The 17,296-nt window shown below is 52.5% G+C and overlaps 1 protein-coding gene across 1 annotated transcript; it reads right to left on the reverse strand.

Annotated features, from left to right (window-relative positions):
• Positions 1-12,114: 12,114 nt before the first annotated feature.
• On the reverse strand, positions 12,115-16,470 carry RSL24D1 (ribosomal L24 domain containing 1). Its single transcript, XM_084816477.1, has 6 exons — positions 16,380-16,470; positions 15,044-15,157; positions 13,944-14,016; positions 13,326-13,389; positions 12,705-12,790; positions 12,115-12,496 (listed from the first exon to the last, which is right to left on the reverse strand). The coding sequence occupies exons 1-6, from the start codon at positions 16,458-16,460 to the stop codon at positions 12,423-12,425; spliced, it is 492 nt and encodes a 163-aa protein (XP_084672603.1). The 5' UTR covers positions 16,461-16,470; the 3' UTR covers positions 12,115-12,422.
• Between the last annotated feature and the right edge of the window lie 826 nt (positions 16,471-17,296).

Genomic DNA, 17,296 nt, shown 5'->3' on the forward strand with positions numbered 1-17,296 from the left:
CTCCCAGCTGAGCAGAGCAGAGCAAGCTGCTCCAGCTGGTCAAGGGACTACAGAAGCAGGCCAGCTCCCAGAGAGCGAGCGAACAGAGCGAGCGGACAGGGGGAGCGAACAGGAGTTGGCCTGGGGAGTTCGGCAGGGGAGGTCAAGGGGGAGGCCCCTAACATTTTTTAAAATTATTTTTATTTTTTATTTTAACTAACTTTTTTCCATTTATTTGTCTTGTAACACACACTTTCACACAAGTGGGACTCTGCTTTTAACCTCTACTGAGTAGAGGAGCAGGCGCAGGCTAGTCTAGAACAATCACAAAGCTAGACACAAAAAGGGAAATGGGGCTATGGAAGGACAAGACTCTCCAGTGGTGGTGACCTGCAAGGTGTGTGCCATGTTTGTTTTCTTGCCTGAGAACAACATGGCCTACACCTGCAACAAGTGCAAGTTGATCACGCTGCTGGAGGAAAAAGTAAGTGGACTGGAGCGGCGACTGTCGACCCTCCGGGGAATAAGAGAACACGAAGAGTTCTTGGACAGAATGGGGGAACTACAGCAGCAAAGGGCAGACCAGAAGCTTGAAGAGCAACAGCAAGATGAGGCAGTGAGAAATGCTGAAGAAAAATGGAGTAGAGGATACTCCTTGGAAAACGGTGACAGTTAGGAGAAGAAGAACTAGACGACACTCTGCACCAGTGGAAGCGGTGGAGCTGTGGAACCGATTCCAGGTACTGGCAGATGAGACTGGAGGACAGCCTGCAGAGGAAGAATCACAGGGGAACCTGCATGAGAGTGAGCAAGAGGCTAAAGGTCAGTCAAACAGAGGCGATGAAACCCAGGCCCACAAGAAGAAGAAGAGAAGAGTGGTAGTAGTGGGAGACTCCTTGCTGCGTGGGATCGAGACCCAAGTATGTCGCGAAGACCCGTGGACTCGCCAGGTATGTTGTCTCCCGGGAGGACAGATTAGAGACGTGACTGAAAGGTTGCCTGCACTCATAAAGCCCACTGACAGGTATCCCTTTCTTCTCATCCATGTGGGAACAAATGATACCGCCAAGCGGAGCTACGAAGAGATCACGTCAGACTTTGAAGCTTTGGGAAGGAAACTCAAGAACTTTGGGGCCCAGATAGTTTTCTCATCCATCCTTCCAGTAGTTAGAAGAGGGATAGAAAGGGAACGAAAAATACTCCGGGTGAATGACTGGCTACGAAGGTGGTGCCGACGAGAGAGATTTGGATTCTGGGACCACGGGCTATACTTCCTGGAAGATGGGCTGTTGGCTAGGGATGGGTTGCACCTCACAAAGGCTGGGAAGAATGTGTTTGGCCACAGCATGAAGAACTTCATCAGGAGGGCTTTAAACTGAATCCTACGGGGAAGGGAGATGTAATGTTGGGGGTAACAATGGACGTAGGCGCATGCACTGCAATGGAGAGAACAGCTCTGATAGCGTCCAATAATAGTCTTCAGACACAGGTAGGAAGTAAGCCAGACTATGAAGCACATGGTCTTCGATGTCTATATACTAATGCCCAGAGTATGGGAAACAAACAGAACGAACTTGAACTCTTAATACAGGAGGGAAATTATGACTTGATAGGTATAACTGAGACTTGGTGGGATGACTCTCATGACTGGAATACAGCAATTGAAGGATATAACTTGTTCAAAAAGAACAGGAGGAACAGAAAGGGAGGCGGGGTTGCACTGTATGTGAAAAATACATATCTCTGCACAGAAATACAGGAGGAGGAGCTTGGTAGCCCCATCGAGAGCATCTGGGTTGAAATAAATGGAGCAAAGAATAAAAGGAACCTGGTGGTCGGAGTCTACTACCGGCCACCCAATCAAGGAGAAGACAAGGATGAAACTTTTGAAAAGCAAATAGCCAATGTTTTAAGGAAGCATGATGTAGTAGTAATGGGGGACTTCAATTTCCCCGATATTTGTTGGGAGACAAATTCTGCAAAACATGGCCCCTCCAGGAAATTCCTGACTTGTGTGGCGGATCACTTCCTCCTACAGAAAGTAGAGGAAGGAACTAGAGGATCGGCTATCCTTGACTTGATCCTAACCAACAGAGATGACTTAGTGGAGAAAGTAGCAGTTACAGGAACTCTGGGGGAAAGCGACCATGTTGTACTTGAGTTCTTGGTTCTAAGGGAAGCAAAAGCCGAGTGTACTCAAACGCGTACCCTGGATTTTAGGAAAGCTGATTTTAATAAACTCAGAACAATGATCAGTAAGGTCCCATGGCAAGCAATGCTAGCGAGAAAAGGAGTCCAAGATGGGTGGGAACTTTTAAAAAAGGAAATTCTCAAGGCACAATCACAAACAATTCCAACAAGAAGAAAAGGTGGAAGACAACAGAAGAAGCCAATGTGGCTTCACAAAAAGCTTAGGGATGACCTGAAAACAAAAAAGGACACATATAGGAAGTGGAAAGAAGGCCAAGTAACAAAGGAAGAGTACAGGCAGGTAGCACAGAATTGCAGGGATGGCGTCAGGAAGGCTAAAGCGGAGAACGAGGTGAGGTTAGTGAGGGATGCTAAAAACAACAAAAAGGCTTTCTTCAGCTACGTGCATAGTAAAAGGCAGAGGAAAGAAATGGTTGTTCAGCTATTAAATAAGGATGGCAAAATGATAACAGAGGACAAAGAAAAGGCAGAGGTGCTCAATTCCTACTTTGGCTCAGTCTTCTCCCAAAAGAGGGTCTATGACCCCCCTGGCAAAGGCGAAGTACAGGCTGAAGGGGCAGGATTGCAGCTTGAGATCGACAGGCATATGGTCAAGGAACACCTCATTACTTTGAATGAGTTCAAATCTCCAGGGCCAGATGAACTGCATCCTAGAGTCATAAAGGAACTGGCAGAAGAACTCTCAGAACCGCTGTCTATTCTCTTTGAGAAATCATGGAGGACCGGGGAAGTGCCAGATGACTGGAGGAGGGCTAACGTTGTCCCTATCTTCAAAAAGGGTAAAAAGGAGGAACCTGGGAACTACAGACCAGTCAGTCTGACATCAATCCCTGGGGAAATTCTGGAGCAGATCATAAAGCAATCCATCTGGAAGCACCTTGACAACAATGCCGTGATTACTCGAAGCCAACATGGATTTGTCAAAAACAAGTCCTGCCAGACAAATCTGATCTCATTTTTTGATCAAGTCACCTCCCTTGTAGACCGTGGGAATGCTGTAGACATCATATACCTCGACTTCAGCAAAGCTTTCGACAAAGTGCCCCATGATATCCTGATGAGCAAACTTGCTCGAAGTGGGCTAGATGAAACAACGATCCGGTGGATCCACAGTTGGCTACAGAATCGGACTCAAAGAGTGCTTATCAATGGGACCTTCTCAAGCTGGGGAGAGGTAACGAGTGGGGTACCGCAGGGCTCAGTCCTGGGCCCAGTGCTCTTCAACATTTTTATTAATGACTTGGAGGAGGAGGTGCAGGGAATGCTGATCAAATTTGCAGATGACACAAAATTGGGAGGGATAGCTAATACTTTGGAAGACAGAAACAAAATTCAAAGTGATCTGGATAGACTGGAGTGCTGGGCAGAAAACAACAGAATGACATTTAATAGGGACAAATGCCAAGTTCTGCACCTAGGAAAAAGAAACCAAATGCACAGTTACAAGATGGGGGATACGTGGCTCAACCACACTACGAGCGAGAAGGATCTTGGAATTGTTGTCGATCACAAGCTGAATATGAGCCAACAATGTGATGTGGCTGCAAAAAAGGCAAATGCTATTTTGGGCTGCATTCATAGAAGCATCGCTTCCAAATCCCGGGAAGTACTAGTTCCCCTCTACTCAGCACTGGTTAGGCCTCATCTGGAGTACTGTGTCCAGTTCTGGGCACCACACTTTAAGAAGGATGCAGACAAGCTAGAGAGGGTTCAAAGGAGGGCAACAAAGATGATCAGGGGACTGGAAACAAAGCCCTATGAAGAGAGACTGAAAGAACTGGGCATGTTTAGCCTTGAGAAGAGAAGACTGAGGGGAGATATGATAGCACTCTTCAAGTACTTGAAAGGTTGTCACAGAGAAGAAGGCCAGGATCTCTTCTTGATCATCCCAGAGTGCAGGACACGGAATAATGGGCTCAAGTTACAGGAAGCCAGATTCCGACTGAACATCAGGAAAAACTTCCTGAGTGTCAGAGCAATACGGCAATGGAACCCTACAATGGAACCCTACAATCCAACCCTACTATTCTATGATTCTATGAGAGTTCTGACAAAATGTGGTCCACTGGAGAAGGAAATGGCAACCCACTCCAGTATTCTTGCCAAGAAAACCCCATGGAACGTATCACAAGGCTAAAAGAGATGACGCCGGAAGATGAGCCCCTCAGGTCGGAAGGTGTCCAATATGCTACTGGGGAAGAGCAGAGGGTATTTCCAAGTAGCGCCAGAAAGAGTGAAGCGGCTGGGCCAAACCCGAAAGGACACTCAGCTGTGGATGTGTCTGGTGGTGAAAAGAAAATCCGATGCTGTAAAGAACAATATTGTTTAGGAACCTGGAATGTCAGATCAATGAATCAAGGTAAGCTGTAGGTGGTCAAACATGAGATGGCAAGATTGAACATCGACATCTTGGGAATCAGCGAACTAAAATGGACAGGCATGGGCGAATTTAATTCAGGTGACCATCATATCTACTATTGTGGGCAAGAATCCCTTAGAAGAAATGGAGTAGCACTCATAGTCAACAAAAGGGTGGGAAAAGCAGTACTGGGGTACAATCTTAAAAATGATAGAATGATCTCAGTACGAATCCAAGGCAAACCATTCAACATCACAGTAATTCAAGTCTATGCCCCAACCACTGAGGCCGAAGAAGCTGAGGTTGATCGGTTCTATGAAGACCTACAACACCTTCTAGAACTAACACCAAAACAAGATGTCCTCTTCATCATAGGGGATTGGAATGCTAAAGTAGGAAATCAAGAAATCACCGGGATAACAGGCAGGCATGGCCTTGGTGTACAAAATGAAGCAGGACAAAAGCTAATAGAGTTTTGCCAAGAGAACATGCTGATCATAGCAAACACTCTTTTCCAACAGCACAAGAGGCGACTCTACACATGGACGTCACCAGATGGTCAATATCGAAATCAGATTGATTATGTCCTTTGCAACCAAAGATGGAGACGCTCTGTACAGTCAGTAAAAACAAGACCTGGAGCTGACTGTGGCTCAGATCATGAGCTGCTTCTTGCAAAATTTCGGCTGAAATTGAAGAACGTCGGGAAAACCACTAAACCGTTCAGGTATGACCTAAATCATATCCCTGATGAATATACAGTGGAGGTGAGGAATAGATTTCAGGGATTAGACCTGATAGACAGAGTGCCTGAGGAACTATGGACAGAGATCCATAACATTGTTCAGGAGGCAGCAACGAAATCCATCCCAAAGAAAAAGAAATGCAAGAAAGCCAAGTGGCTGTCTGAGGAGGCTTTACAACTAGCTGAGGAAAGAAGGGAAGCGAAAAGCAAGGGAGAAAGGGGAAGATATACCCAACTGAATGCAGAGTTCCAGAGAATAGCAAGGAGAGACAAGAAGGCCTTCTTAAATGAACAATGCAAAGAAATCGAGGAAAACAACAGAATGGGAAAGACTAGAGATCTCTTCAAGAAAATTGGAGATCTCAAGGGAACATTTTGTGCAAAGACGGGCATGATCAAGGACAAAGAAGGCAGGGACCTAACAGAAGCAGATGAGATTAAGAAGAGGTGGCAAGAATACACAGAAGAACTATACAGGAAAGATCTGAATGTCCCTGATAGCCATGACAGTGCGGTCACTGAACTTGAGCCGGACATCCTCGAGAGTGAAGTCAAGTGGGCCTTAGGAAGCATTAGTAACAACAAAGCTAGCGGAGATGACAGTATTCCAGCCGAGCTATTTAAAATCCTAAAAGATGATGCTGTTAAAGTGCTGCATTCAATATGTCAACAAATCTGGAACACTCAACAGTGGCCACAAGACTGGAAAAGGTCAGTTTACATTCCAATTCCAAAGAAGGGCAACGCCAAAGAGTGTTCAAACTATCGCACAATTGCGCTCATTTCACATGCCAGCAAGGTGATGCTCAAAATCCTACAAGCTAGGCTTCAGCAGTATGCGAACCGAGAACTACCGGAAGTACAAGCTGGGTTTAGAAGAGGCAGAGGAACTAGAGATCAAATCTCCAACATTCGCTGTATCATGGAGAAAGCAAGAGAATTCCAGAAAAACGTCTATTTCTGCTTCATTGACTATGCTAAAGCCTTTGATTGTGTGGATCACAACAAACTGTGGCAAATTCTGAAAGTGATGGGAGTACCAGACCACCTTACCTGTCTCCTGAGAAACCTGTACGAGGGTCAAGAAGCAACAGTAAGAACCAGACATGGAACAACCGATTGGTTCAAAATTGGGAAAGGAGTACGACAAGGCTGCATATTGTCACCCTGCTTATTTAAGTTATATGCAGAGTACATCATGAGAAATGCCGGGTTGGATGAATCAGAGGTCGGAATTAAGATTGCTGGGAGAATTATCAACAACCTCCGATATGCAGACGATACCACCCTAATGGCAGAAAGCGAAGAGGATCTAAAGAGCCTCTTGTTGAGGGTGAAAGAGGAGAGTGCAAAAGCGGGTTTGAAACTCAACATTAAAAAAACGAAGATCATGGCATCTGGCCCCATCACTTCCTGGCATATAGAAGGGGAAGAAATGGAAGCAGTGACAGATTTTACTTTCTTGGGCTCCAAGATCACTGCAGACGGTGACTGTAGCCATGAAATTAAAAGACGCTTGCTCCTTGGGAGGAAAGCTATGGCCAACCTAGACAGCATAGTAAGAAGCAGAGACATCACCTTGCCGACAAAGGTCCGTCTAATCAAAGCTATGGTTTTCCCAGTAGTAATGTATGGCTGTGAGAGCTGGACTATAAGGAAGGCTGAGCGCCGAAGAATGGATGCTTTCGAACTGTGGTGCTGGAGAAGACTCTTACGAGTCCCCTGGACTGCAAGGAGGTCAAATCAGTCCATCCTAAAGGAAATCAACCCTGAGTGCTCATTGGAAGGACAGATAATGAAGCTGAAGCTCCAATATTTTGGCCACCTAATGCGAAGAGAAAACTCCCTGGAAAAGGCCCTGATGCTGGGAAAGACTGAAGGCAAAAGGAGAAGGGGACGGCAGAGGATGAGATGGCTAGATAGCATCATGGATGCAATGAATATGAACTTGAGCACGCTCCGGGAGAGAGCGCAGGACAGGAAGGCCTGGCGTGCTATGGTCCATGGGGTCACGAAGAGTCGGACACGACTGAACAACAACAACAACTGGCAGGGCTCCTAATGGCAGCAGGAGGGAGCCTCGGGGGTGGGGCGGCGGGGCTTGTAGAAGCTGGCCTGGGCCCCAGCAGACAAGAGGCAGTGAATTCACAGTGTGCCCAAATTCGGGGGGGGGGGTTACATTTGGAGAACAGCACGGGGGGCGTTTTTTGAAACCCACGCTGCCCCCACGGATGCTTTCCCTTTCCCACGAGCCAGTGGGGGACCCTGCCCAGTCACGCCTTCCTGGCACTCAGCCAGTGGTTCTCTTTTTAGGCCAGTGGCAGCCCTCCGGGCTCCATCAACATCCGGGGGCCCTTGACTGCACATGCCTGGGCCGAGTTGGGCGTCTTGGCCACCATCCAGGCTTCGATCCTGTGCAGTCCCTGCTCGGAAACAGCTCAGCCCTGGAGTGCCCAGGGGCCAGGGAGCCATGGCCTTTGCCTTCGGGGCTGCTGCTTGCTGTTTTCATATTGCTTCTTGCTCTTCGTTCGCCCCCCTGGACTTTCAGAGAGAGGCAGAGCACAGATGCATCATGCTTCTCCGGTCTGTCCTGGGGGCTCTGCATTTTCCCTTCCGCTTTCTGGTGGTGCAGCAAGGATGCCCATGCCCACCCAGCCGAGAAGAGCAGCTCATCTTTAGCCGTCTGCTTGCAGCCTTTGTCCAGCTAAACCACACAGTTTAAGTCCTGCTGAATTTTAAGGGCTGATTTTTTTCCTGTCTTGCCCATTTGATCAGTGTTCTGTTTTGTTTGACTGATCATTATATTTTCTTTTTGTCTACTCCTCTGTTGTGGGACACCCTGGAAGTTTCACTGAAGTGGCATAACTTAAACCATAAAGAAACTGGGATTTTTTCTGTCCTTGTTGGATGCCTGTATGAATGGTTCATCCATACTGGTATTTGGCTTTTTTCCTCTTTGGATTAACAGCCAAAAACAGCACCAGGAGATTTATCAGAAGGAAGACAAGACTCTTGGGTGGAATTTAAACCCTTATTCAAACTCAGGTGGGGTTGTGTGTAAAATGGCATCTAGCCCATAGAGTGAATTATCGTGTGGGAATGCAACATATCTGTTGGCAGTCGAGGTGGAAACGCTGACCACCTGCGGGAGGGCAGGGATCAGCCGCTGGTGCCCCTGCCGCCCAGCCTTCTGGAAGGCCAGCCAGAGAGCTTTGCATAGCCAGGTGTAGGATTTATTTCACAGCAGAAAAAAGCCAAGTGTGGCGCATTTCTTGAGAAACAAGCTGGACTCTCAGAGAACTCTCACAGATGACTGGAGCGTCAGGTCATGTGGAGAGGAATGTGGCTAACGTCGTGTCCTGTTTGCCATGCACCAATTAGCCCCCCCCCCCCTCCTGTGAGCGGCTGCTGCTTCCCGAGGGAGCCGGTCATGGCTGGGAGAGGGAGATGCCGCCTCGGGAGGGGGCGCGTGAGACGCTCAAGGGAGCGAGATGTCCTTGGCTATCGGGGGACGTGTTCCGACTGGCAGCGCGTGGGGTCTCTGTGCGCCAGCTTCAGCTGTCCACGCCACCCCCACCCCGAGGCAGGCGCTGCATCAGCCGACGAGGCCTTTCAGGGAGCGAGTGCAAGGGGGGGGCAAGCCGGCCCTGCTGGCTCGCCGAGGCTGCCCGGGAGAAGGGCGCATCCGCTTCGCTCGTGCGAAGAGCAAGGCCTGCCTGAGCGCTCCAGCCTGCCGGGGCTCGCTGGGCAGTTCCCAGGGCCTGGCTTGGCCTCGTTTCGCGACCGGGCAGGCCCGAGCGCCCCGCCCGCAGGGCGCAGGTGGAAGGCAAGGGGGCCCTCGGACCCACTCGCCTTCCGCTGAAGCCCCAGGAGGCGGCGGCTCGCCCAGCGGGCGGCGGCCTGGCAAGGGGCGAAGGAGCGCTCCCCGCGGGCCGCGCCCGACACGCGGAAGAGCGCGTCGCCAGCGCGGCAGGCCAGGGCGGCGAAGCCCGCAGAGGAGAGGCGGAAACGGCCGCCCGGCCCGGCGCCCTCCGGGGGGAGACGCGCGTGCGGCGACCCCGCTGGACCTCCGCGCCGCTGGCGCTCCGCCGGAGCTCCGCCGTCGGCGGCGCCGCCTCCCCGCCCCTGAGCGGGGGCCGCGCGTGGCGCCGCCCCCGGCCCGGAGTTGGGGCGCCCGGCGGCGGGGAGAGGAGGGCGGGCCCCGCTCCGCGGAGCCCAGCGGGCCCGGCGGCGGGGGCCTGCGGAGCGCGAGAGGCCGGGCAGAGGCGGCGCTCGGAGCGCGCGGCAGCCTCGGGGGCGCGTCGGGCTGCGCCGGCCCGCTCAACGCGGCCGTGTCGAAGGCAGGGCAGCGTACGCCGGGCGGATTCTCGGCCCGGGCTGCGTTTCCCAGCGTCGCTGCCTGCCGACGCTTTGGGGGAGGCATGTCGGGGGAACGGGGCCCCGGTCCAGGGCTCTGCAGCACACGGCAAGGCCATGGAGGCGACAGGCAGGCAACGGTGCAGAGCAGGCCAGCGGGGACTGACCCGCCCCAGCCCACGCAGGCCCGGTCCCGGAGGGGCGCTAGCCTCTGCCGGCCGCCCCGAGTGAGATCCCTTCCACCCTGCCCCTCCTGCAGTCTCCATCCCCAAGGGAGCCCAAGCTGGTCGGAAGGGAGACCTGAGCAGGGCAGGTTAGACGTGGCCCCCATGCGTACAGAGACAGGCGTCCAGCCTCCCGTGCAAATCGTGGCGCGGTGCGGGTGTCAGCCTGGGACACTGGAGACCCGGGTACAAGTCCCCACTCAGCCATGAAGATCACAGGGTGACTTTGGGCCAGTCGTACTCTCAGACTAACCTGCCTTGCAGGGTGGTTGTGAGGATAAAATGGAGAGGAGGATCACGTATGCCACTTCAGCCTCCTTGGAGGAAAAGGTTGGACACAAATGTGACCAATCTAGATGCAAGATCTGCATGCGTTGCTCACGCAGCCCTCCCTGCACAGGCCCAGCGCAGGATGGTGGCTAAGGGCACGAGGGGGAGGCACTTCCTGCCTTCCTCGCTCCAGCAGCACCAGGCCACAGGATCACCCGCCAGCCTCGGACAGGCCAGGTCTCTCAACCCCATTCGTGGCCCGCCGACAGTGATCCTGGCCCACCTTACAGGGCTGTAGCAAGGATGCCAGGGAACGTGCAGGAAGCACTTTGAATACTTCAAAACAGGTCACTGAAGTGCTAGAAAAATAAATGAAAATTGTTACAAAAGTATTTCTTGTGCAGGGCCATACAGGCTATTTGACACAACTTTCAGGATCTACTGAAGAGTGAACAGGCCCACTTACTGCTGGGATTAGAGCACCAGCCCATCTAGGCTGATTTTTTTAAATATGGGATTGCTTTTTGGGTAGCAGAGAGGGGGCAGAGCTGGTGGCAAGCCTCAAGTTCTTGTCAAGGACGCCAGAGTCACCCAGGCAGTGGATGGCAGCACAGCCCAGGAGCTTGGGGGGGGGGGTGCCCCTTCCCTTCACTTCTGACAAGTGGGAGAGCGCTGTTGTCAAGGCCACCTGAAAGAGACTGAGCTCCCTCTTCTGCTGGAGCTGTACAGTCATAGCCCAGGGTGGGGTGGGGGCATGTTGCATGGTTACACAGCAGCATTTGGTTTAGCGTTCCACAGAATTCTGCACCCTGAAAGCCCATCTGCCAGACCTCAACCACTACAAAGAAAGGCCTGAGAGCCAGCACTGCTTCGCCTGACACTGTCCACCCTGGCCAGCAAGGATCCTGACATACATGCAGCGGTTTTACTTGGAGGCTACGCAGTTCAGCTTTTTCTGGTGCAGAGTCCAGCTGTTTGTTTTTAAGTAAAGATTATCAGAAAACCACACTCAGCACAGAAGCCTGAACAGCTTCCAAAACAATCAAAATAGATGCGTTCTGAGGCAGCGAAGATTCCCATTCCCCTGGGCAGCATTTGCGGGTATAATAGCAAGACTCAGATTTATCAGAACTGCAAGCCACAAAGAAAGGCTTAAGCAGCAGGTAATTGGAAACAGACCAGACTCAAGGAAGCTTGGGGAATGGGGAGCCCAGGTTTTTCAGTGGCATTAACAGCAGCACAGACGTTTTGATATATTACTGTATTTTTATGGGGAAAGACTGAAATAATGGTTCATGTGAAAGGGAGCTTATGTTATTTCCGCAGCTTGCTGTGAATGTCTTAGCCTCACATCCCCGCTCCCTGCTCCGGCATGACCACTTGCAGATGAGACTTCATCTCTGTACACCAAGGACGTGGTCCTCCAGATGCTGTTGGACTGCAGTGGTGAGGCATGATGGGAGTCGCAGTCCTCCAACGTCTGCAGGACCGCGTGTTCCCCATTTCTTCTGTATGTCTTGATCCACTACCTGAGTGGGGGCCAGTTTAATGTGGTGTCCAAGCCTCACTGGGCTTCGCAGCTCTCCAGCAGACAGACTGCCACGCAGGCAAGTCAGCAGGAGTGCCGGTTCCTACTGAAGACATTCAGCTAGCTCAAGAAAGAGGCCTGAATTCTCCTTTGAGCCCCTCTTATAGCAGCAGGGGCCTCGGGCCTTCAGCCCCACCATGCGAGAGTGAAGCTTGAGCCCAGGAGCTGCTCCCTGGGGCTCACCCCTGTTCAAATGTGGACCTGCAGCTTCATGGGAAGCAGAGTAAATTCTGCCCTACATGGTGCACCTAAGACAACTCATTTTCAAACACCAGAAAACGTCCTGAACTGACAAAGCCCCAAAATGAGGCATGCCACACCCTCCTTCCTAAACGATTCCCTTCTGGAACAACTGGCTGAGCACAACAGGCACGGCAACTGCTTCTTACAACATGCTTTATTTGAGCCACCATCCCTCTCGCTGGATTTAAACAGCCGAGACAGGCAACAGTCTTGGATAGAGTTGACCCTCTTCGTGGCAGCCACTTTCCTCCCCTGACCTCATCTTGCTCAGAGAGCCAATTCCAATGGATGACGCACAAGACCGCTTCAACCGCTGCCCCAGCTGGGACTGGCATGCAAGAAACACAAGCAGGGCTAGTTCACAGACACAGAAACACCTGGACACAACAGCAACAACAGTGAACGATGATGTGCTCGGACAGGTCACGGTCCGGAGAGGGAAGCTTTCTAGGAGTCTTCTTCCATCCGTGTGGCATCCTGTACCTGCTGGACCATCTTCTCTTCCAGCTGTTTGGCTTTGCCTTAAGAAGAAATCAAAGGTGATAGTTTCAAAGCCTGAAAGCGAACAGGTGGCTGACCACAGAATTAACTAGTCCTGCTAGCTGTCTTTAGCTACCGGTTTAATGTTTTAAAAGGCTGCTTAGAAATGAAGAGGTCTTGACCATCAAGAGGTCACCACTGTCCCTCCCTCCCCCCCCCCCGAGCTCCCCCCGATCCCGCACGCCTCACCTGCATGCGGAGCCCGGATGAGATGGATGCTCTGCTTGACTTCCCGAATGTCTTGTGCCTTTTGCAGCTCTTTCCCCTTCTTTAATCTTTGAGGGTGTGGGAGGGACAGGGGAAACAAGAGGGAGGGAAACACTTTTATTCCAAAATCAAATACAAGAGAGGGTTTTTCAGCAATAGCAGATTTTAAATGCACATAAATCAGATTTCATATTTTCTGCTTGTCAAGAAAAACTGGGATCTCCCTCACATAAACCACAACTATGGGAGTACAGATGAAAATGGTTTTAACAAAGCCACAGAAAAGCACGCTGTGGGTACTTCAGACAATTACGCCCTTTCAAGGCCAACCAATTTCCCCACTTTTACTCTGCTAGTGTTTTTCATTGCATTTGCTCCCCAAAATGCCCAGAGAAGGAGGTCACCTATTCCAATTTTACAGACAGCAACAGAGCCCAAGAGACCCGATTCCTGGATTGAGACTTTTGAGATGACTGGGATTTTTGCAAATGTTCTTCAGCAGCAGAGCTCAGTCCAATGGCAAACTGTTGGTTATTTTCAACATGCTATGGGCTAAAAGCTCTCCCCAGCTGAGGCTTCAAAGGGGAAAAAATGGCCCCATACCTGTTCATGATGAATTTGGCTTGACGCTTTTGCTTGATCTCTTCTACTCTCTTCATAGCATCCACTGAAAAGCAAAGATATTTTCACATCAAAAACAGCTGCAGTCTAGTCATTTCTTATTTGCAACTGTTCTCAGATTTCAATTCCTAGCATTAAAAAGAATGAGGTATGCTTGACCATTTCCTAATAACAGAAAACCAATAGGCGTAGTCTCAACTGGACATATTTGCCATTCTTTGTTTTTCCACTTATTTTTCATTCACGGTGGATGGTAGGAATATCCATAGACTGCAGAACGGGCACTAAATACTAGGCATTACTTGGAGAAGTTTGAACTGCAGGTTGCCGTGCAGTGCAGGGGGATCATTCCTTAGAAAAAGAAGGAAAAGGCCCAGCAGGCTTCTCCAGACTGGAGCAAGGCTGCAATAAACCAATTCCACTTGCAGTATACAAGGTTTCTCCTTGTGCCATTTCAAAATGCTGACACAAAATTCGTAGCCAACTTTACATTTCACATCTTGTGAACAGCTGAGATGTCATGATAAAAACAACAACACTACAAATGTGGCTATCAGTTTTTCAGAAATCCTGCCCTCTCTATATAGGAAGGTTAGATACCTGTCTTATTCCAAAGTTCTCGCTGGTATTTCAGCGGTTCATTTCTCCGTTTCTCAAATTCAAATGAGTTGTCCTGCATGGATACAAGCAGAGGAGTTAATATGGCACAGCTGAGTTCCAAGCTGCTCTCCAAAACACCTGCCCACCTTTTAAAACGTTTCCCAGCAGTAACTGCCCTTCCTCCTCCTCCTCCTCCTCCTCCTCCATGGGGGGGGGGGAGAGCACCCACCATAATTCACCTCTGAAGCCCTCTTGGATGACACCCAGCTTCACAGAACTGGTTGCAAAGACAGCAACCACAAGGGCCCAATCCTCAGCATGAGCGCATCCACAGCAGATGCGCACGTGTTGTGACCCGGATGCACTGCAGAGCACTGGGAACCACAGTGTGGATGGCCAGATGGGCTACAGCTGCGGTCCCCAGGCATCAGAATTCTCCTAGCTGGATCAGGCCAGGGCCCATCCAGTCCAGCATCCTGTTTTCAACTAGGGCAAACCAGATGTCTCTGGGAAGCCTGCAAGCAGGGTGTAAGGGCCACAGCCCGCCTGGTTGCTCCCCAGAGGCGGTGATCCAAAAGTGAGCTGACCCTGAGGCCCCATTTCAGCCTCCATCATGACTAACGGGCCTCCCGTCTCCCTCGTCGAATGTGCTCAATTGCCCTTTAAAGCTGCCCAAGCCAGTGGCCATCACTCATAGGAAACTGGGAGGCTGCCTTGCATGGAGTCCATCCAGCCCAGCACTGTTGACACTGACTGGCAGCCGTGGCTGTCCAGGGTTTCAAGCAGGAGTTTTTCCAGGGGGTTGAACCTGGGACCTGCTGCATGCAACGCAGGGGCTGTGCCACTGAGCCACAGCCCCTCTTGTGGCAACCAATTGCGTGCTGCGTGAAGGCCTTCCTTTTGTCCACCCAAGTCGTTTTCCTGCTCTAGATGCTGCTCCAAAGCGCAGAGGGACAGTGCTAGTTCAAAGACACCGCCACGCCTCAAACAATCACTGTTCATGTTTAAGGAAGAACTTTTCAACACTCCCAGACACCCTCTTGTGTGAACGGGACTTGAGCTCAGTGGCATACCGAAAGGCACTCAGGCCGCACACTCACCACTGTCAATTCTTTCCCAGCTGCTTTCCGGAAGGCCTTGGTCCACCTGACCTTCCTGGGATTTCGCTTCTTTTTGAAGTTTTTGTGGCATTTTGATTTGCAGAACCGAAACACCTGCAGGAACAGAGTCCGTACAAAGGCTGAAGTGCTTTGTTTCAACCACAAAGAGAGCCCAATGCCAACTCTTTAATGAGCTTCCGCCGTGCATTAAAAATGTGGTTGTTCAGGCAGGCATTTGGGGTGGGTTAGGGTATTTTAGAAAACGTTTTTATTGTAGAATTTTATTGTCTTAAACTGTTTTGTTATATGCTGCACATTGCCCAGAGTGGCTGGGTGACCAGCCAGATGGATGATTAATAAGTTTAATAAATAAATAAACTCACTCACTCTGGGGCACAATCCTCTGGAGTCAGTCACTGCCTCCGAACGACTATCCAATGCAGGGCAGCTGGAGTAGAGGTGATCCTCACCTCTGTGCTCCGGCTGCCCTGCATTTTTGGCTAGACAGGCGATTTCATCCGTCTAGCCAGGGAGCTCCGGAGCGGGAGCGGGGAGGCTGCGTGGTGCACAGAAAGCTGCACAACACAGCTCCCAGGATCTCCTCCCTCCTCTGGGGCACCCCCTTTCCCCCATCTCCACGCTCCATTTCCTTTCCGAGCGCAGGGAGAACTGTGGCAGCTACAAGGGGGTGACAGTTTCTGGGAACAGAGTTTGTAGCCCTGGCTCTGACCTCAGTTCCCACAAACCGAAAATCCCATGAAACTTAAGTAACTTCTCCCCTCAAATACTGTTGTCCAATTCTGGCCACCCACATTACGAAGGATCCAGATAAGCTGGAAAGAGCTCAGAGAAAGGCAACGAAGATGAGCAGCAGACCAGCAGCCGAGTCCTGCCTACAAGGGGCGGCGGAAGGGAGCGGGCATGCCCGGCCTCGGAAGCGAGACGGCTGCGGGGGCCGGGAGCCCCTCGGGAGCTGCCGCGCAGAAGGGGCCACGGCCTGCTCCCACCGAGGCCGGGGCACGCAGCGGAGGCAGGTGCCGGCGGCGATCGGGGCGCCCCCTTGGGCTGAGCAGTCCGGCCGCGGGGGCAACGGCGGCCCCTCCGCTGGGGGCAGCGCCGGCGGGGCCGGCAGGAGTCCTGCGCGGCAGCGGCGCGCTTGACAGCCGGCGGCCCTCCCCGCCCCGCTCCGGCCCGGCCCGGCCCGGCCCGGCAGCCCGCCGCGTCGCCGCGCCTCAGCCCGAGGACGCTGCGGAAGCGCGGCCCGCGCCTCCCGGGCGCTCTCCGCCGCAGGCCCCCGCCGGCCCTGGCCCGCCGCGCGCGGCGCCCCGAGGCTCACCTTGCCGTCGTTGCGCACGAAGAGGAGCCCGTGGCCCGGGTACGCCGGGCCCGAGCAGAAGCAGCACCTCTCCACGCGCATGGCGGCGGGCGGGCGGGCGGGGCGGAAGCGGAACCCCGCGCCGGGAGCCCCGCCCTCCCCCGCCCGCCCGCCCGCCCGCCCGCCCGCGCGGCGGCGGCGGCGGCGGCGGCCTGTTTCCGCGGGAGGCGCCTCCGGCCCCCCGCCGCCGCCGCGGGTCAGCGCCCTCCGCCCTGCGGCCCGAGGTCCCGCGCGCTGCCGGCCAGTCCTGCGGGGCGGCCGGCTCCGGAGAGCAGGGCCGCCTCGCGGCCGGTGGGCCTCATAGAAGCATGGGATCGTGGGGCAGGGAGGGGCCTGCAAGGCCCCCAGCCCAACCCCCTGCCCAATGCAGGAACCCAAGTCGGCGCCCCTGACAGGTGGCTGTGCGGCCTCCTCTTGAAGGCCTCCCGTGGGGCAGAGCCCACCGCCTCCCCGCGCCTTGGTCCCACTGTCGTATTGCTCTAACGGTCAGGAGGTTTCTCCTGGTGTCCAGCCGGAATCTGGCTTCCTGCAACTTGAGCCCAAGATTCCGTGTCCTGCACTCTGGGATGATCGAGAAGAGATCCTGGCCTTCCTCTCTGGGGCAGCCTTTCAAGGACCTGAAGAGCGCTATCCTATCTCCCCTCAGTCTTCTCTTCTCACGGCTAAACATGCCCAGTTCTTTCAGTCTCTCTTCATAGGGCTTTGTTTCCAGTCCCCTGATCATCTTTGTTGCCCTCCTCTGAACCCGCTCCGGTTTGTCTGCATCCTTCTTAAAGTGTGGTGCCCAGAACTGGACACAGTACTCCAGATGAGGCCTAACCAGTGCTGACTAGAGGGGAACTAGTACTTCCCGGGATTTGGAAGCGATGCTTCTATGA

Source organism: Heloderma suspectum, chromosome 11 (assembly GCF_057233095.1).
Source record: "Heloderma suspectum isolate Gila_16-S chromosome 11, 16-S_ref, whole genome shotgun sequence".
In the NCBI taxonomy this organism is placed as follows: domain Eukaryota; kingdom Metazoa; phylum Chordata; class Lepidosauria; order Squamata; family Helodermatidae; genus Heloderma; species Heloderma suspectum.